A 16384-nucleotide genomic window follows, 5' to 3' on the forward strand; every position below is an offset into this window, starting at 1 on the left:
GCGGGCCCTGTACTTAAATTTTTTACTTAAGTTTCCCAGCAACATAGACAAATCACATTGAGGAAGAATAAAGCTGAAATTGCGCCTATCCTTCCTTACGCGGAGAAGTTCATAGTTCCCTTTTTGGATTTCAAAAAGATTATAAAGTAGTGCTATAGAGTCCAGGATGTGGCAACAAAATGGTGCGGAAGCGCTAGTTGGATTCTGGACGAATCACCACTTAAACCAACCAACCAAACCAGTGCCATACATTCCGCTTCACTTGAATAGAGGCAATAATTTTGACGGAATAAATATCAACAAAAATGGTAAGGTTTGTCAGACCCCATTAGTCTTAGCGATTTTGCTGCTTTGCCTACAGCATAGATCTCAGCTTGGAAGACGTTATACCAGTCTGGGAGGTAGAGAGCAGGTAAGGAGTGGGCAAATTTTAGATCCAAAATCGGTGCAAACCTATCAACGTTTCACACATTTAGTCCCCCTTGATATTTTATCGCAGACGAATAACTTGTGGTATGCATTAACATCTTGTGGAAATACAAAAGCCATGTCTAGATCATGTAGCACAAGAAACCACCAACTTTCTGCTAATACTTTCAAGGACAGATTCTAGACTGGTGACTAGTTGGGATACTCAAGCATGATAGATTACCAAGTTTGACCTTTAGCTATGGTGATAAACGAAATTGAGGGAGTTACTTCGGCTGCTACGTCACCGAGGACTCTGCAGCTGTCCGGATACTGTCCGCTCATTTCACACACTCGTTCAAACAGTGCTGGTTCAGACGGCAACGAAGCAACATGAGTGCAGACTGTGTTGGTTCTTTCGTATATCACCAATACAATCTTAGTTTTTTTGTAAACAAACCCCTGTCATAACCTCGGTTACGTCAGTAAATCGGCTGATTCTTTAAAACTCGCTGAGAACCTTTAACGGTGTGATATTGGTCACACTCTATTTTTTGTACTATGTGGGCGCCTTCTGGTTAAATAATTTGCAGATCGCAGACCTATGTATATACCCGATTCTTTATTTTTCTATTCTCTCTCATTGAAACTCTCGAAATAGTACATCGTTAGTAGGATCTAAGGCCTCCACACACAATCTTTTGATAGTACTAGGGACCAGTTACATTCTCTGTGAGTTCAGTGTTAATAAGACAAGTTGACTAATTTGCTTGTCCTCCACCTTCGTAACTGGTTTGTCTTGTATAAAATTAGGCTTCTCTTATATTACCCACAGCCCTTTTAGAACTCCCAAGAGGCATGAATTGCTGATATTGAACACTTCAGAAGAGGAATGCCAGCAAGTTATTTGGTAGCATGAAAATTTTCCTTTTAAAATATGCCATTATGCGCCAACGCTTAAAATAAAAATTGTGTCAAAGGCACATATACACTGAAGAGCAAAACTGTAACAAAATGTAATACTTTCTATTTCAACACATTTTTTTTTAGACATGTTTTAACAAATCAAATATTTTTTTGCATAACTTTATTGGCATGTATGTACTCTCTCTCTCAAACCGGTTTGGTGTCAATGCAACAACAACAACACTAGTAGCAAGCAATAATGCAAATAAAGACAAATGTTACAGTTTTGCACTCACTCTTAATTTTCAAATGTTCCGTTATTTTTCTCGTAATTATATATTTGGTGGATTTTTAATTATTATAAACGTGACCGTGAATAAGACAAAATGTTAAATCGGGAAGTACAACGCCAAATAATTGATTTGCTGAAGAAGGGCGAGTCTATAAGAAAAATAGCTAAAAAATTCGAAGTGAGCCACATGGCTGTGCAAAGGCTGCGGAAAAATGTACCAGACGCTGTTCCCAGTAACAAAGGATGCCGGCCAAGGAAGATAAGAAACCGCGATGCCCGCCATCTGGCAAATTTGGTAACAAGCAGCAAGGCGGTCACTCCCAAAGAAGCACTAAAGATGCTGGATATTGATGCCAGTCAGTGGACAGCCAGGCGCAACCTGTCAAAACTGGGGCTAAAGGCAGCGGAGAAGAAAACCAAGCCAATGCTGACAAAAAGACATGTGCGGTTGAGGCGGGATTTTGTTGCGGCTCACCAAAGCTGGACAGTTGAAGATTGGGATCAGGTACGTCTTTATAAATGGATTATAAAAGACCTTTTTTCATAAAATTTCAAAACGATTGCAGGTTATTTGGTCTGATGAAACCAAAATCAATCGATTTCAGTCAGATGGTCGGGCCTGGTATTGGGTTAAAGACCCAAATGCAGTCCAGCCACATCACATCAAGCAGACAGTAAAACATGGTGGTGGCTCCATTATGGTGTGGGGCTGCATTTCCAAAAATGGTGTGGGTCCTTTAGTACGAATAGACGGTATAATGCGGAAAGAGGAATACCTGGCCATATTGCAACAAAATCTGCCGGGTGTAGTGGAAAGTATGGGTCTTGCTGCTGAAAAAGTAATTTTTCAGCAAGACAATTACCCTAAGCACACCGCACATGTTGTACGAAATTGGATGCAACGCCAAAAATTTCGTAACTTGAAGTGGCCTCCACAATCACCGGACATGATCCCAATCGAAAATTTATGGAGTCATGTAAAATCGAAGCTTGCCGAATATTCAAGTCCGCCCAGTGGAGTTAATGAGCTGTGGGAGCGAACACGCGATGTATGGGATGCTATTCCGACTGACTTTGTCTTGAGGTATACACGAAGTATGCCCAATCGTATCCACGAGCTGAAAAAATCCAAAGGATATTGGACATCTTATTAATATTTATTTTATTTATTGTAAAAAATAAAAAATGGGTTGAGTGCAAAACTGTAACATTTGTCTTTATTTGCATTATTGCTCGCTACTAGTGTTGTTGTTGTTGCATTGACACCAAACCGGTTTGAGAGAGAGAGTACATACATGCCAATAAAGTTATGCAAAAAAAATATTTGATTTGTTAAAACATGTCTAAAAAAAAATGTGTTGAAATAGAAAGTATTACATTTTGTTACAGTTTTGCTCTTCAGTGTAGTACTTAGGCCCAATACCCTAAATTTGCAAATTTCGCTCTTCTTTCTGACCAAATATATGTCAGTAGATATTCATATCCATACATACATACACACATACACACATACAAATATACATTCACAAACTCTTCGCACTCTTCGCGGAAACGTTTGGTTAGCACGCAGTCATTGATGACATTAAATACATACCAATTAGCTGGTGCGATTGAGGCGAGGTGACGGTCTACAGGCCACGTAATTTTCGACTTCATTGCAATTTTCTCAAGTCCACTTTTCAAAACTGTATAAATGTATGCATGTATGTATGTGTGCATAATAATAAATAACTGTGATTTCGGTCTTTTCGAATTTGCCATAAACCATTGTTCAGTGAGTAGACGCAAATTCGAAAAGACGCAAATGGCGCTTAAACTTGGCGGAAGTTACGGCTGCGCTTGGCACCTGAGTCACGAATTGATATGTACGAGTACTCCCATAAATTATTAGCATTTCGATTACGAAATTTGGTAATATAACGCATATTTGAAATTCATACAAGCAAATTAGGGCTAAGGCAAATACAGTTTGGGAATGTCCACCTCGATTAGGTTGACTAGAAAAAGATATCTGTGTGTCAAGAACGTGTGTTTGTTTATTACTTTTGCTATGAACGAATTTACTTTCTTTTCATAACTGTTCAATATTCTTATACGAGTATTTACTTTCCATTCTATTTCCCTTTTGACTCATTCCACGATAGCAGGTGTGACATTCAACTTACATTTTAAGGCTTAATTTTCAAATTTATAATAGGAAATATGCCATGTAAGGAAATGCTTATACTAAGTTGAGATATGCACCTGAATTGAAACCTATAACTGCAATAAATTATCGAACTATATACCATATCCTTCGACAATAAAGGCAGGATTATATTTATAATGGCAGTAAAGATAAGTTAGTTACCTTTTCATTCTGATAAAGCTTTCTGTGACTTTTAACTTAATTTTTTAATATAAATACTCTCTTAAAATGAATAAGCGAGACCGAAAAAAAGTTAAAAGAAAGACGATTACATTAGAAACTAAAACTAGCAGTTGCTGAAGGAGACCCACAACTAATGGTAAGAGATATGATATATGGCGGTTTAAATCAAACGATCATCGCAAAAGCTTCTCATCGACTATGGTTGGAAGGTTTTTTCTCACTATTTCTTAACGCTTCTATATATTTTGTTTTCGGTGTTTGGCCGAGCTCCTCCTCCTATTTGTGGTGTGCGTTTTGGTGTTGTAGATAAGGAAAAAAAAAATAAGGTTGACTGAATTTTTTTTTCTTGTATTCATTTTTATTGTAACTAGTTAACAAAAATAAACTAACGAACAATTTTCTTCGGTTTTTGTATAATACAATTAATATGATGGAGTTGCAAAGGAGTTGATTACTGCACGAGGTGGTGCGGCTTTTTGCGTTTCAGCCTTACAAACCATTTATGTTGGTCAGTGAGGGCTGAGACTTCGCTGTTGACATGATGAGATAGCCTATTTACATGAGATAGGGCATTTTTTTTAATTACGACGGCAACTGGCTCTATGCCGAGATCGCGTTCGAGATCGCTGATGCGTACATACCAGGGCGCGTTAGTAGCGCATCGCAAAATTTTATTCTGGAACCTTTGGATTTGAAGTATGTTGCTGGAGCTTGAGCAACTCCATAATTGTATCCCATACGTCCAAATTGGTTTTAGTATTTGCTTGTACATGGATAAAGCGGATCTTTTACCCATAAGCCAATACATGTTTCTGAATTTAATATCGAGTTCTTCTCTTTTCTTTTTTACGTGAGAATTCCATCTGAGTTTGGTGTCAAGAGTCATACCCAGGTATTTAGCCGTGTTATGATACGGGACTTGTAATCCATTTATATATAGATCTTCCACTATATATAAGTGGATTGTACGTGAAATCAACATGATTTTTATTGTACGTGAAATCAACATGAACGGATTTGGTTTCATTTAGTTTTATACGCCAAGTAACTGTCCACTCATAGATTCTGTTTGAATGTTTTTGAAGACTTGCAGTTGACTCAATTTGTGTATTTCCAACTGACAAGATAGCGGTTTCGTCTGCAAACGTTGCTATGACGCAGTTCTGATTGGTAGGCAAATCGGATGTGAAAACTAGATAAAGGATGAGCCCCAGAACGCTACCCTGTGGGACACCAGCTTTAATTTCTTTCAGGTCAGAATACGTGTCGTCGTATTTAATTTGAAAGAAATGATCGATAGATAGGATTTTAGAACGTTATAATATTGAATTGGTAATAGCTCTTTTATTTTGTTAAGAAGGTCATCGTGACATACCTTATCAAAAGCATTGGATACATCTAGGAAGACAGCCGAGCACACTTTTTTCTTTTCGAAGGCATTCTCTATAACTTGAGTTAGCCTGTGAACTTGATCGATTGCCAAATGTTTTGGGCGAAAGCCAAATTGATGCGCTGGTATCAGATTCCTTTGCTCAATAATATTATTAAGGCGTTTGGCAAGTAGTTTTTCCAATAGTTTTGACAAAATAGGTAGGAGGGATATAGTCCGATATGATGAAACGTCGTGTGCTTCATCACATAATTCAGAATCCATTACTGCAGGAATCTCGACGTATTCGTTGAGGTAACATGATTCTATTTCAGCCGCTCTTGATACGTCGTGTGGCTTGAAGATATTTTCAAGCTATTCAGAGAAGGTATTAGTTTTCTCTAAATTGGTTTTTGCCCATGTGGTATCTGTTTTTCTCATTGGTGGATATTGTATAGCTGGTTGTCAAAATCTTTTCGCGCATTTCCAAAGTGAGTAATCGGTGCTGTGGTCATTTGTTAGCCTTTTAGGTAGTCACTATGAGAGCGGTTTTTAAAAGCCTTTAATTTTTTAGAGAGTTCTTTTGTTATTTTATTTAAAGTAATTTTATCAGGTGGGGATCTGGATTTCTGCCATCGTCGGCGTGCTTTGCGTTTTTCTCTAACCATTTCTTTTATTTCTCTAGTGTACTTATGCCCCGCTGAGATAGTTCTTGTGGCTGGGGTACTGCGCCACGCTGCGCGGATTATGCTGTTTGACAAGATCAATACTTCATCGACAAGAGCCTCATTACTATTTATTTTTGGATTGTCTTTATCATCCGACAGTATCTTTCTAAAGTAATCCCAGTCAGTGTATTGCTTATTTATATTTTGAAACCGTAAACTAAGTCTTATGTGAAAATTTCTAACTAGTGACTGATATTTGTGACAGATATAATAAGTTGAGTATGCATTCATATAGTACATAAAAAATCATCATTATTATTTTAACCTAACTTTTTTCTCAATTAAATTAGGATATTATAAAAACATTGTTTATAAAAAAACTAAGAATGGTCTAGAAAACTTTGAAGATGATCAATTACAGCGTTACTCTGCGAACTTTACCTGAATCCTCTTGAAGTATGAAACATTATTGCTTTAAACATTTTTCTTCGTTATTGAAATCATGATTATTGCAAATCGTTCAAACGCGTCGTAAAGGAATTCGGAAAAGTATGGAGAATAATTGAAAAAATAAAATTAGTTGGGAAACATTGACATAGTTTTGATTGGAAACCTCAAACTTGAATAATAAGCAGAGCTAAAGATAAATAGTCGTTCACTTCCACAGAGTTTTTCTTTGAATTTAGCAGTTCCAACCACAGGCGGTTCTACGTAATCGGAACAACTTGGATTTATGTATATCTGGACAAGAGATGTGGCTTCAGCAGCATTCCTCCACATTTATGAGGATGTTTACGTTGTTACTGCAAATTTCAATCTCAATGCGTGCATCTTCTTTTACAAATTTATTTTTATTTCATCTGGTACCCACGTATTCAGGTAACGTGGGATTAGCTGTTGTCCATTAAAATGCCATCTCCTGTCTTACAAAATTTCATCCCCCATAAATCGGTATTTTATTAACACACTTACTCAAGGTAGCCCTCTCCAGGTAAAACCAGGAAAGAGGTCCCTTGTCGCTCTGCATAGAATACACAATTGGAATACGATCAATTGAGGATAGATGGGCACAATCTAGCCACTTAAGAACCAAATTTAAGTAACCCTGCAACAGAATTACATGATGCCTAATGACCTGCCCTGATAATATTAGCTTGGACAATTTCTTCTTCATTTGCGTTCTTTCTATAGGTTTAGGTTGTTCACAACAAAGTTTTATGATTTCCAAAGATTTTCCCCGATTTCTTTAGCTGGTACATTTTTGCCAGCCTCTTCAATAAGAACGAAGGTATCCACTCCGAGAGGCTCTTCTATACGATTCAATTTTTCTATTCAACGATGTGTGTAAGACAAAAGGAGGTGCCGAATCTCGAATCTTTAGAGATGGAAGTAGTTTTCTAAAAAAAGACAGCTTTACCTGAATTCTTTGAAGGACGAAATAGAAAATTTATAAGACTACTTACTTTTTTGTGCATTTATTATACTACGTAATCCCGGGGACCTGAATGGTAAGCTACTTAAGTTGACGATATTGGCCTAACCAGTTCCCAGGATTTTATTTTCTAGGAATACTCTTATTTACAGAGCTGTTTTCTGTGCTCGTTACTTGACACTCAGCATAAACTAAGCCATTAAAGATATGTAACGGCAACACTTTCTTGGTAACTACTTCAGAAATAAAGTTTTGTCTGTACAAACTGGACACTGTAAACTACGGGGTAGAGGCCTAGATGATGAAATAATACGACATGATGGAAGTTTTTAACATGGTGTATCTGCGTAAGATTTGTGGACCCATTCACGGGTAGTGTTGAGCTTATGAAGTCATCGATGATAAATATTGCGAAGTAAGATTTAACAGCATTTAAAAACAATATAAGTTCAGTTTTAACGTTGCCTTTGATGAATTTTCGCTTGAATAGTTACATCTTCTCTAAAAACTTTACTAATGTCAGCAGTGGTTTCACATCGGCCGTATTTTATGATACGCTTTGGATGGTATTTTTTCTTCAACTGGTCGTCTGGTAAAACAGAAACGACTTGAGTATGCTTTGCCTTTAAATCTTAGATGCACATCCTAATATTGTCCGTCACTCAACAATATTCGAAGTATTTTAATATTTTTCTTTATTTTCTATTGCAGTTGATTTCTCCAATGCGCTTGCAAACAAGTAGTAAAAACTAGTAAAACTCCTTTCCCGTAATTCTTAAAAATGAGCGCAATTGTAGGCGCGGCAACGGCGATAGGTGGGGCTGTGACGGCCGCCACCAGCAACAGCTGGTTTATACCGATGCTTGTTGCGGCCATAGCTTATTTCCAGTACGAGGAGATTATGGATCCCGAGTCGAGAGCGGAGGATCTGCCCACTGATGAGATACTTGAGCGCTATGATTTCATAGTGATAGGCGCCGGTTCAGCGGGCGCTGTGGTGGCTAACCGGCTAACGGAGGTGGAAAATTGGAATGTCCTCCTATTGGAGGCCGGCGGCGATGAAACTGAAATTTCGGATGTGCCACTGATGGCTGGATACCTACAATTGAGCAAAATGGATTGGAAATATAAGACGGAACCTTCCGGCAAATTTTGTTTAGGTAAGCTCGATAACTTTACTTTACAAGATAACAATAAAAATTTCCTCTTTCCACAGCTATGAATAATGGACGCTGTAATTGGCCACGCGGTAAAGTGCTCGGTGGTTCCAGTGTGCTGAACTATATGTTGTATTTACGTGGCAGCAAAATCGACTATGACAACTGGGAGGCACTAGGCAACCCTGGCTGGGGTTATCGTGATGCTTTATACTACTTCAAAAAGTCGGAAGATAATACAAATCCCTACTTGGCCAGCACCCCTTACCATTCAACCGGTGGCTATTTGACAGTGGGTGAGGCTCCCTATCACACACCGCTGGCGGCTAGTTTCGTTGAAGCTGGTGTCGAAATGGGTTACGAGAATCGGGACTTGAATGGCGAGAAACAGGCAGGCTTTATGATAGCACAGGGCACAACTCGCCGCGGTAGTCGTTGCAGCAGCGCCAAGGCCTTTCTACGACCAGCTCGCTTACGTTCTAATCTACACATATCTATGCATTCACACGTTACACGCATCATGATCGATCCGGTCACGAAATTAGCATTCGGTGTTGAATTTGTCAAGAATCAGCGCATTTACCGCATACGCGCCACGAAAGAGGTCATCTTATCGGGTGGATCCGTCAACTCTCCACAACTGCTGATGTTATCAGGTATTGGATCACGTAAAGAGTTGGCCAAACATCGCATACCTGTCATTAAAGACCTCAATGTAGGTGAGAACATGCAGGATCACATTGGGCTTGGTGGACTCACATTTCTCGTCAATCAACCAGTTTCCATTGTGGAGAGCCGCTTTCACTCCATGTCGACAGTGCTGCAGTACGCTGTTTTCGGACAAGGACCACTCACCATACTTGGCGGCGTTGAGGGTCTTGCTTTTGTGAATACGAAATATGCCAACGCTTCGCTTGATTGGCCTGACATTGAATTTCACTTCGTGTCTGGCTCGACAAACTCGGATGGCGGTTCTCAGTTGCGCAAAGCACATGGTCTCACAGACGCTTTCTATCGCGCAGTATTCGAGAAGATAAACAATCGCGATGCCTGGAGCATCATACCAATGTTGTTGCGTCCGCGTAGTATTGGCTCGATCAAATTGCGTAGCAACAATCCCTTCGACTACCCATACATTTTTCCGAATTACTTAAGCGATGAACTCGATACAAAGTCTCTAGTAGAGGGTGCAAAGATTGCAGTGGCGCTCTCGCGCACAAAAGCCATGCAGCGCTTTGGTTCGCGCATCTCATCGATCAAATGGCCCGGCTGTCAGCATTTGCAGATGTTCACTGATCCCTATTGGGAGTGTATGATACGCCACTACACAGTAACTATTTATCATCCGGTGGGCACTTGTAAAATGGGCCCTTATTGGGATCCCGAAGCTGTGGTGGATCCACAATTGCGTGTGTATGGCATACGCGGCTTGCGGGTGATCGATGCGAGTATTATGCCGAAGTTGGTGAGTGCCAACACAAATGCGCCGGTAATAATGATTGCAGAAAAGGGCTCGGACATGATCAAGGAGTTTTGGATTAAAAACACGATAATTTAGTTTGTAGCTTAGGGTGATCGGGTTAGGGTCTGCGTTTTCATGGGGCAGAATATTTCTTCTTCGGATTTATGCGGGTAATTCTGAGACATTTTGTAATCTATTTATTTATTTTTTGTATGTATGTAATCGAAAAAAATGTCACTTGTATGTAAATAGAATTGAAGAAGAAGATGAAATGCTTAGATATTAAGGATAGATGGCTCATTCAGTAATAAACTGTGTGTAATCGATCGAAACTGCAAAAAATCAAACTAATCATAAAAGGTTTCGTGTGGAATGAAGGTTGAGTTTTTCCTTTTCTAAGTTTCAGAGCAGGTAAGAATTTGATTTTTTGGCGCATTCTGGAAAATTTACGAAAATAGCTGAACTTATATTATTTCTTTTAAATTTTTGGAAACATTGGTAAAATTTAATAATATAACATAATCCGATATAATTTCGGAGTAGAGTTGCCCAATTTGTAGAACCAATTTATAAGGCCGCACATTTCCCTTTTAAACGGTTGATCACCATACCAATCGTTATGTGATGTGTGAGAAGTGTTACACGTGGATTTCTGTCACATAATTGTCAATATTCTATAATAGAACTTCATGAGTACAATTTTTGTGAACATTTTAATCTCCTTCTTACTTTTTATAAGCCAATTTGAGCGCTTTCTTAAGAAAAACCTAAAACTCCATCTTAAATGGGACGTTTGAGAATGAAAATTTATCACGAAAATATTAATCAAAATTTCCTTTCGTATATAGTACACGTTCCGAAGTCTTTTACATGGAAAAAAATGCGACACATCGTAAAAGAGAAAATTTTCAAACCAACGCGATTTTTGAGCGCCTTCGAATTTTTACTTTATTATACTAAAATTGAATTAGTTATGAAACTGCATACCCAGAAGTCTTCGAAAGATTCTGATTCTGATGAAATTTGTTAAATTTTTGTGAATTTGGTACAAAGTTTGGAAATTTAATTGATAGGGTTTTTGTTATATAATTAACTATATTTGAAAAATATTTATAATGAAAAATATTGTAAATATTTTAACAAATAAAAGAATACATATATGGAAAGAAAAAGCAGTAATAGTTCCAGTTAGAATTCTAGGAATGCTTATCTGTCTAATATGCGTAATATTGCATTGAAATAAATAAATATCTGCATACTTAAATCTAATGTTCGCTAGACAAGTATTTCTGTTCATTATGAGTAAACTCTTGACAGAAAAGGACTATATAAGTAATTGCTTTTCTATTCCAATCCCCAAAATCTGACTTTCTTGTACTGTGTAACCAGATTCAGAGAGAAAATTAATGAACAGTCCGTCTGGCAGAACCAATTAAATACTATTTAAGCAAAAAGGTATCGCATAATTTGCAATTATTGCATTATTTGAATTTACTTTACTTAATTTAATTTTATTTTATTTGCTTTATTTGATTAAGTTTATTTTACTTCATTTTTTTTATTTAATTTAATTTAATTGTATTTATTTTACTTTAATTTCATTCAGTTTTTTATTTTATTTCTACATAGTTTTTAATTTTATTTTATAATTTGTTTTTTTGTTGGCGATTCAACAGTGGTACATTCGTTAGAACTACTAAATCTAATTCCTGGTGCTCATATTCACGTTCCCGTTCAAACTCTCGATTAAATGCGTCATTCATTTTACGATTTGGCTCTGGCATTCCTAACCTGACTAATAAACTACCGCACATAAGGTAACACATGTCTTCGATCAAGAGTAAAGCCCGATCAAGAGTGTACCTCCTCATTCATCTCAAGATCCGGATTTCTGGAACTGACACAAATTTGATGTAAAATATCTTCTCGCATATTATCCTTGGATTTTACCATAGGTTAGATGGGTTCGATGGAAAGCATGTCGAAATGATGATAGCAAATAATGTGCGTATCTGACTTGGAGATGCAGAGATAATGGCTTCAACGATCGTAGTATCCCAATGGGTATCGTTTTCTAGTAAATTGAGTTCTTCACATGCAGCACGATATGTTGGGAATATTGTATCATTAACAGTCCGTAGTGACTCAAATGACGTTGGCCCACGCACATTTGCCAGCAATAACCGCAAATAGAAGCATTCATCATTCTTTGGATGAACTGTATACATACGACCAAGAGCATCAGTAGAACGCCATCCGCAATGTTTCTTATCCTTCTTGCATTACGGCTTTGTCGGGAAAGATTCGATCGTCTTGTTTGCAGCATTTATAATGATGATTCAAAGAGAATACAAATTACTGTGATTATATATTTCTGACAAAATTTATATTATCAAATTTTCTACTTAACCATAGACAAAATTACGATTAGCTGTCATTTGCGTTTTGTTATTCCATATCAGATGCTTTTTTGTTATACCACATTTTATAGTGACTTCACGGAAACGCGTTCGAATGGGATAAAAAGTATCCTATGCCCGTCTCCTGGCTCTAAGCTACCTCTCCAAAAATTTTCAGCCAAATCGGTTCAGCCGTTCTCGAGTTATAAATAGTGTAACTAACATGACTTTCTTTTATATATATATAGATTATGTTTTAGTTTCCTTCATTCACTCTTCATATATGTACTTTATTTTAATTTATTTTATTTTTATTTGAATCCATTTCATACATATGTACATAAATAAAATTTAGCGCTAAATCTGTTTTACTTTTATTTAATTTAATTTATTTTATTATTTTTTATTGTATTAGAGATAATTCAATTTAATTGGATTTATTTTCTTTAACTTAATTTAATTTTGCTTTATTTTTTAATGAAATGTATTTTGTTTCAAAAATAAAATAAAATCTAGCTTTTAATTTGTTTCATTTTTAATTTATTTTTATTTCATTTTTTCATTTATTCTATTCTAATTATTTTATCCTATTATTGAAATTTAATTGGATTTAATATATTTTCTTTAACTTAATTTAATTTTGCTTTATTTTTTAATGAAATATATTTTGTTTCAAAAATAAAATAAAATCTAGCTTTTAATTTGTTTCATTTTTAATTTATTTTTATTTCATTTTTTCATTTATTCTATTCTAATTATTTTATCCTTATATCCTATCAACTTCAATTCAATTTAATAATTTTTTTTTATGAAAGTTTGCATTTATTTTCTTTTCTAATTATTTTCATTGTTTGGTTTAATACATAAATAAATAAAAGTTGGTTGGTTGGTTGGTTTAAGGGTGACCCCGCATCGGAGTGCCACATAGACCGCAAGTTGGGTCCGTTGTGTTGCCCTAGAGCTCATTATGTTACATGATTTCCCCACCTAACTGAGATTTTTATTGTGGATTTTGGTCAAAGATATTAATTCGTTTCGAGAATTTGATGAGAGATTCGATTTTCAGGTTCGAGAGTACTGAAAGATTGTCAATTGTTGGAGAGCCAAGAAGAGCGAGGCGACTTCTGGCTAGACCGGGACAACTGCACAGCAAATGTCTGCTCGATACTTCCTTATCTTCGTCCTCGCAGTATCTGCAGTATAAAAGTTAACTTTTAAATTGTTTTATTTTTTTCTTATTTTAGTTTATCTCATTTTTTATTTTATTCTACTAATAGGTCTATTTATAAGTTCGTGCGGTTTTACAACAGATGGCGTAACTTGATTATTATTCCATCGATCCACATTTCCAAACATTCATTGGAGAGCTACTGTCGTAAGGCACAAACGTCAGTATAAGTTTTTTATTTGAAGCGTAAACAACAATATTTTTACCACACTTGAAAATGTCGAATTTCGTGCCAAATAATGTGTTTTTGCGGGGAATTCTTCTTCATTATTTTAATATGAAGAAAAAAGCAGCCGAAAGTCATCGTATCTTGGTGGAAGTTTATGGTGAGCATGCTCTATCTGAGCGAACGTGCCAGAAGTGGTTTGCACGCTTTAAAAGTGGTGATTTTGGCTTGGAAGACGAAGAACGCGAGGGTGCGCCGCCAAAGTTCATGGATACCGAATTGGAGGAATTGCTCGATCAAGATCCGGCTCAAACGCAAGAAGAGGTTGCAAAAACTTTGGGAGTTGATCAATCAACCATTTCCAAACGTTTAAAAGCCATGGGAATGATCCGAAAGGTAGGCCATTGGGTGCCGTATGAATTGAAGCCAAGAGACGTTGAACGCCGTTTTATGGCATGCGAACAACTGCTTCAACGGCACAAAAGAAAGGGTTTTTTGCATCGAATTGTGACTGGCGATGAAAAGTGGGTCCATTACGACAATCCAAAACGTCGGGCAACGTATGGATACCCTGGCCATGCTTCAACATCGACGTCGGCGCAGAATATTCATGGCCTGAAGGTTATGCTGTGTATCTGGTGGGACCAGCTGGGTGTTGTGTATTATGAGCTACTGAAACCGAATGAAACGATTACGGGGGATGTCTACCGACGACAATTGATGCGTTTGAGCCGAGCACTGCGAGAAAAACGGCCGCAATACGCCGATAGACACGACAAAGTTATTTTGCAACATGACAATGCTCGGCCACATGTTGCACAAGTGGTCAAAACATACTTAGAAACGCTCAAATGGGATGTCCTACCCCACCCGCCGTATAGTCCAGACCTTGCGCCATCCGATTACTATCTCTTCCGATCGATGCAACATGGCCTGGCTGACCAGCACTTCCGTAATTACGATGAAGTCAAAAAATGGATCGATTCGTGGATTGCGGCAAAACCGACCGAATTTTTCACAAAGGGAATCCGTGAATTGCCAGAAAGATGGGAAAAAGTAGTAGTAAGCGATGGACAATATTTTGAATATTAAATTTGTAACCATTTTACGTCAATAAAGTTTCAAATTTCGAAAAAAAACCGCACGAACTTATTCATAGTCCTATTAGATTTAATTACATTTATTTATTTTACTATTTTATTTAATTCTATCTCATTTTGCTTCATTTTATTATATTTTATTTTGTTTTACAAATAAATCAATAAACCAGTCTCTTGACCAGAGAGGTAACCCAGTTCCGTTACACAGGTACTTTAGATTTGCTTGGATTAAAAAAGGTCGTATGAGTAAATTTAATTAAAAATAATTTTGTACGTACTAACATTGATCTATACAAACGACCAGATACAAGCGTCTATTTTCAGCCCTATTTTCAGACTATACGTACATATGTAGGAAGGTCTTGCTCATGTGTGCACGCAAAAGTTGAATTTTGTCGGCCGGATGTGCATGCGCAAAATGTATTTCCTCTTCGTCAATACTCTATGTAGGTATTAATTACTGAGCATTTAAAATATTTTACTTATACAGAGAAGTATAGACATACCTACATATGTATTTGTATAGATATCTTTAATTCTCTAGAAGTTCTAATTTCTTTTCACTCCGAATTGAAATTAGTTTGGAACAGCATTGGGTTAATGTGTACATTTAGAATTTATAGCCAACGCTTTGACTATTCACCAAAAAAGCTAGCACAATTTGAAAAGCACTGGACACTTCAAACAATGCGGTTATATTTATCACTTTCATAGCCTAAACTCAACTAGAGCGAACGACGACTGCACGCCAGCGAATTTCACGCAGTGAAGTGGTGAGCACCAAGGCGAATTTATTAAGGTGACAGCATTCACCCAGCTGAATTTTTCACCGTAGGTATGGCTTATGTCAAAATGATATGCTTTGTTTGTATGTATTGGTATGTTTACATTCGTATGTTTACATTTGCTTGCTGATTTTGACGTGATGCTTGCACCAAACGCAACAACAAATACATGTAGGGTTTTACTTATATGTGTTTGCTGTCACCTGTAATAAATTCGCCTTGGGTGAGCACTTATAAGTAGGGCAAATAACATTGAACACAATGATGGCTGAAGGCGAAAAGCACTCGGCGACAGAGTTATTTCTGTTGCTGCCGTTAATAAGCGAAATTTATTTCTGTTGCTCTGTCGGCGACAGAGTTATTTCTGTTGCTACCGTTTGGAGGCGAAATAAATCAAGGTTGGTATAAGTCTTTATTTTCGATGAAAGGTCGAAACTTACAAATTTTTTTGTTTATTTACCATATGGATTTTTTTGAAGCTTTAAAAAATTACTAAACAAAAGTGTATTTACCAGCCTTGCCATGCTGGCTAGTGTATTGCCTCAGTTTCCTTTCGTTGTTCTGTGTGTCGTTATTGTTTCATCTCCCATGATACTTCTTGCCGGAATGATCAATTTTAATATTGCTAAATTTCACGACAT

At 37.0% G+C, this 16384-nt stretch overlaps 1 protein-coding gene across 2 annotated transcripts in view; it reads left to right on the forward strand.

The window, feature by feature from the left end:
- LOC128858709 (glucose dehydrogenase [FAD, quinone]) overlaps nucleotides 1–10430 on the forward strand; it is a 29841-nt gene extending 19411 nt beyond the window's left edge. For both annotated transcript variants that reach the window (XM_054095188.1, XM_054095187.1), the window contains exons 2-3: nucleotides 8158–8606; nucleotides 8663–10430. In XM_054095188.1, the coding sequence (XP_053951163.1) occupies nucleotides 8228–8606; nucleotides 8663–10161 (1878 nt within the window). In that variant the 5' untranslated portion in view covers nucleotides 8158–8227 and the 3' untranslated portion in view covers nucleotides 10162–10430. The remainder of the gene's footprint in view (nucleotides 1–8157; nucleotides 8607–8662) is intronic.
- The last annotated feature ends 5954 nt before the right edge of the window (nucleotides 10431–16384 follow it).

This window comes from Anastrepha ludens, chromosome 3 (genome assembly GCF_028408465.1).
Source record: "Anastrepha ludens isolate Willacy chromosome 3, idAnaLude1.1, whole genome shotgun sequence".
Taxonomy (NCBI): Eukaryota; Metazoa; Arthropoda; class Insecta; order Diptera; family Tephritidae; genus Anastrepha; species Anastrepha ludens.